The sequence below is a fragment of the Mobula birostris genome, chromosome 13 (assembly GCF_030028105.1).
Source record: "Mobula birostris isolate sMobBir1 chromosome 13, sMobBir1.hap1, whole genome shotgun sequence".
Classification (NCBI taxonomy): domain Eukaryota; kingdom Metazoa; phylum Chordata; class Chondrichthyes; order Myliobatiformes; family Myliobatidae; genus Mobula; species Mobula birostris.
In genome coordinates, this window is record NC_092382.1 from 40914493 (window position 1) to 40919997 (window position 5505).

General features: G+C 43.4%; 1 protein-coding gene across 1 annotated transcript; it reads left to right on the forward strand.

The window, feature by feature from the left end:
• Positions 1-2070: 2070 nt before the first annotated feature.
• LOC140207906 (probable G-protein coupled receptor 139) lies at positions 2071-5136 on the forward strand. Its single transcript, XM_072276449.1, has 2 exons — positions 2071-2185; positions 4229-5136. The coding sequence occupies exons 1-2, from the start codon at positions 2071-2073 to the stop codon at positions 5134-5136; spliced, it is 1023 nt and encodes a 340-aa protein (XP_072132550.1).
• Positions 5137-5505: the final 369 nt, after the last annotated feature.

A 5505-nucleotide genomic window follows, 5' to 3' on the forward strand; every position in this document is an offset into this window, starting at 1 on the left:
ATTCCATAATCCAAATTGTTGATGTATAACGGAAAAAGAAGCGGCCCCAACATGGACCCCTGTGGAACACCACTGGTAACCGGCAGCCAACCAGAATAGGATCCCTTTATTCCCACACTCTGTTTCCTGCCAATCAGCTAACGCTCTATCCACGTATGTAACTTCCCCGTAATTCCATGGGCTCTTATCTTGTTAAGTAGCCTCATGTGTGGCACCTTGTCAAAGGCCTTCTAAAAATCCAATACACAACATCTACTGCATTGCCCTTGTCTAGCCTACTTGTAATTTTGTCAGGTAGGATTTTTCTTTCAGGAAACCATGCTGAGTTCTGCCTGTCTTGCCATGTGCCTCCGGGTACTCCGTAACCTCATCCTTGACAATTGAATCCAACAACTTCTCAACCACCGATGTCAAGCTAACAGAACGATAATGTCCTTTTTGCTTCCTTGCCCCCTTCTTAAATAGCGGAGTGACATTTGCAATCTTCCAGTACTCCGGAACCATGCCAGAATCTATTGACTTTTGAAAGATCATCGCTAATGCCTCCGCAATCTCCACAGCTACATTTTACAGAACACGCGGGTGCATTCCATCTGGTGCGGGAGATTTAACTACCTTTAGACTATTCAACTTGCTGAGTACTTTCTCTGTCGTAATGGTGACTGCGCACACTATTCATTCCTTGCGCCCTTGAGTGTCCGGTATACTGCTGATGTCTTCCTCAGTGAAGACTGAGGCAAAATACGCATTCAATTCCTCCGCCATCTCCTTATCCCCCATTACAATTTCTCCAGCATCATTTTCCATCTGTCCTGTATCTGCTCTCACCTGTCTTTTACTCTTTATATACTTGAAAACGCTTTTAGTATCCTCTTTGATATTATTTGCTAGCTTCCTTTCATAGTTCATCTTTTCTATCTTAATGACCTTCTTAGTTTCCTTTTGTAAGCTGTTTAAAACTTCCCAGTCCTCTGTCCTCCCACTAATTTTTGCTTCCTTGTATGCCCCCTCCTTTGCTTTAACTTTGGCTTTGACTTCTCTTGTCAGCCACGGTTACATCCTTATTCCATTCGAAAATGACTTCTTTTTTGGAATATATCTTTATCAATTTTCTGGCTAACTCATAGAAAACGAGTTTGTAAGATTGGTTAGACACTCCGTACGAACCACAACAATAATTCCTTGTCTATTGAAATCCCGAACATTTATATGCTGTCCCTTCGAGTACCTTGAAATAATTAACCCACTACTGGCGTCAGACTCACTGACCTGTAATTTCCCGACATAATCCAATCCCTTCCCGAGCAGGAAAAATGACAATACCTGTTCTCCAGTCACCTGGCCTCTTAACCGCGATTAAGGATCTTTTAAACATCTCAGCGCATACCCCAAAAATTAATTGACTTTCCTCTCGCAAGATTCGCGTGGACAACTTTTCAAGGAACTGGAAATTAGCCACCATAATTTGACTCATTACAGATTTATCGGTCTATCTGTCTATATATCTGCTTATTTCTCTTTCTATTTATCTGTCAATCAATCAATCTATCTATCTATCTATCTATCTATCCATCTATCTATCTATCTATCTATCTATCTATCTATCTATCTATTCATCCATCTATCTATCTATCTATGTATCTATCTATCTATCTATCTATCTATCTAGTTATCTATCTATCAATCTATCTATCTATATATCTATCTATCTGCCTACCTACTTCCCCTTTAGGATTTCTGCTAGAACAACATCATGACAGATTTTAAAACTGCTGATTTCCCTCTTGTGTTCTCTTGAATGTTGTATACTCCTCCCGTTTGTTATACATCCCCGTCTGCCTAACAAAAGTAAATATACCCCTTAAAAAGGAAGGTACCGTAAGAATGGTGACCTTTTGAAGTTCTGGTGACGTCATCGTCGAGAATAGCAATTAAATCAATAGCTCCTTCGGAAAAAATTATATTTTGCCCCGTTAATCCATCAAATATAAGGTCTTTCGAAAAGATCTTTCACGACGGAAAAATATCAGGATTTATAATGTTCCCGAAGGAGCGGAGGAGTTGTTGATGATGGAGTTTGTAGAAAAGTTGCCGCGGAAAGCGCTGGAGATTTCCTCGACTATGGAGATTGAGATTGAGAGGGCTCATCGTTCTCTCATCCCGAGGCTTTCCCAAGACAGAGAAAGTAAGTCGCGGTCAATAGTACTTAGATTCCTTCGATTCAAGAGAAAGGCGGAGGTTCTACGAAGGGCCTGGGGTAGGTAGAGGGCGTTTTGGAACGGGAACTTAATACATTTCGATCAAGGTTAGTCCCCTTAACCTGCTGATTTATTTTGAGTCCATAAAAGTGCATTACCCGCAATCCAATGTGCTTATCGGATTTTTTTTTTTACATTTCACCTACACCACATTCATCAGTTCCCAATTTTCCATCTGTTTATCCATTTCCGAACCCACGCTGACTCTGGCAATGTTGTTGTTGCTGTCCATCCAGCCCCGTGGGTGAGGATGTTGTGTCTAGGTCTGTGTGTCTCCCTGTAGGACCCTGTGTACAGAATACAATGGAAAGATTGACTGTTAGTGGTTCAGTGTAACAGTTGTATTGGAAATGTGTATCTACATCCAGGGCTTAGTGTGGGACTGAATGTCTCTGCTGTCTGAGAAGGTGGAACTAAAGAGCGGCTGGTCTCTTGGTGCTTTGTAACGCACCTTGTGTGTTCTGTACCTTGTCTCTCGACAAGAGTGAATATCGGATTTGAAAGAAGCCTTTCCCTGTGGGTAGGAGAGGAAACAGGGTCAGTGAAGGACAGGTGAACGTCAGACGGCTGTGTGAAACGGCCGATGTAGCCAGTGCTAGTTTCAATCTCTCTCTCTCTCTCTCTCTTTCTCCGTCTCTCTCTCCCTCTCCCTTTCTGCCTCTCGCTGTCTCTGTCTGTCTGTCTCTCGCTTGCTCTCTCTGTCTCTGTCTCTCTCTCTCAAACACATAACACAACACACACACACACACACACACACACACACACACACACACACACACACACATACACACATGCACTCACTCAGACACACACACACGGACCTAAAATTGTATCTGATGCTTGTCAGTCACTATCAGCCATGCTGCATCTGTTCATCTCCCAACTGAGAGAACTATTTGTCTTATTTCTGTGCCTATGTATGTGTGTGTGTGTGCCTGTTTGTGTGGGTAGAGGGGAGAGGTTGAAGCAATAGGAAATTGAAGTTCTAAATGGGAAACCGTTTGGGTTCGATCGTTCGCCAAATAAAAACGTGAAATCTGTAAATGCAGCTACTCCGTGACAAAGCTCAGTCTTTGTCATTAGAATTTAGGCATGATTTCACCAGACGAGTCATTGCTGAGGTAATGCTCAGGAATTTTGAAATGTTTGTCTTGAATCGGCCGAATACTTACATCACAGATAATGGTGTTGAATTAAAGTGTTTGTTCAAGTGACTGTAACTAAGAAAGTTAGTCAGGGGTATATCCGTATCTCTGGAGACCGATCCAACGTATAAATCAGGGCCGTTTAGAATGTACCAGCTCAGAGTTTCTGCCAGAGCTGTGCATTCGGGAGTAACATACGTCACAGGTTCTCACTGAAATGGTGAATACTGTCATCTTCCGAATAGAAGAAGTTTACTATCCTTTAATTTCAGTCTTTGGAATTCCCGGTAAGCCACAGAGTTGTTATTATTTCTGTAGCTCTCAGGGGCACTTCGAGAACAATTCTGAGAAGAGACACTTCAACTGTTTTTCCATATATTCTGTTTTGCCTCGATGGGTGTTTACAGTATTCCATGTTTCTGTTCCGTCCTTCGGCGTCCTGTCGCTGACAGGGAGAACCATGGAAGTTTATGATTGTCTAATGGAAGAATCCCTCCATCACCGCCCGGATTTATTCATTACAACTGGATGAGACGGCGAAGGCGTCGGTAGAAAATATTCCAATATTCCGTGGAGGGTGTTACCCAGTTAGAGCTTTCCGCTCTCACTTTATGTTCCGGTAATCAGTAAAGAATCGGGATTCAGATCATATTGACTTTAGTTTACCGTGCGAATTCAGATTTCTACGCTGCGTGTGCACGCCGTCTCAACCTTTCCCCAGCTAAATGCAACAGTGTAGTGGAAATATTACAGGACCTCCTCAAGCTGTTGCATTGGTTTCTGCTCAGTATTTCCTCAACTTGCTGTTCCCTCTCTCTCTTCCAGCGAACTTGGTGGCGATTATGATCCTGTCCCGGGGAAAGTGCGGTCTCTCCAAATGTGTCACTCTCTACCTGGTAGGAATGGCCGCGGCCGATCTCCTGGTCGTTATCTTGGATCCGCTGCTGAGGTGGACTGCTCAGATTTATTTTCCCCGATCATTCTTGTTCATCACTCCCGTGTGCAGACTCCGTCAATGGCTGATTTTTGCGAGCACTGCGACCTCCGTCTGGTTGACTGTCGCTTTCACCGTCGATCGATTTGTAGCGATTTGCTGTCAGAAGATGAAAACAAAATATTGTACCGAGAGAACGGCGGTTGTGGTTATCGGGACAGTGAGTGCGCTGGCCTGTTTGGAGAGTGTCCCCTGGTACTTTGAATATGAGCATGGAGAAATAATTGACGGTGTTCCTTGGTTTTGTGTTCTCTCATCCAGCTACAAAATCTCTCTATCATGGGCGGCATTTGAGATGTTTCACCGTATTTTAACCCCCTGTGTTGCTTTCTTTCTGATTTTGCTGTTCAATATTCAGACTGTCAGGAGCATTCTGGCAGCCAGTCGAGCCCGCACGGGGCTCCGGGGACAAAAGAGTGGAGAGAATGACAAGGACAGGGAGATGGAGAACAGACATAAATCCATCGTTTTGCTCTTCAGCATAACCGCTAGTTTCATATTGTTGTGGGTAACACAGGTGGTATTTTATATCTATCGACGGATTTCAAAGAGTTTTGTTTATTCTGTCACGGATCCCCGTTACATCACAGTAAAGACAGCGGCAATGCTGCAAGTTCTGAGTTCCTGCACCAACACGTGTATTTACGCCCTGACTCAGAGCAAATTCCGAGAGGAACTCAGGAATGCGGTGAAATATCCATTGAATCGGATTTTGAAATTTATGAAACTTCAGAAATAAATGCTGCAAAGAGTTGCAGTTCAGCTGTTTTCTCATGCTCCCTATTCTGTACCCTCAGTGGTGGGTAAATGGAAACAATATGATCAACAGAGTTACAAAAGTAATGACAGAAAATATACCGCTGCTAAAACTACAAAACAACACACACACGATCAGAGCCCTGATGAAGACTGGCGGCCTGAAACTTCCAATGTTTACTCTCATCCACTTCTGCTGCCTGGTCTGCTGAGTTGCTCCAGCATCATGTCTGTGTTTCCTTAGCGTTATAAACAGGTTTCTCACTGCTTTTCACAGCTGATACTGCAGCATCACACCCATCATCTCCTGTAGAAATCCCATTTACACCTCACCTGCCGCCTGATTAAATTG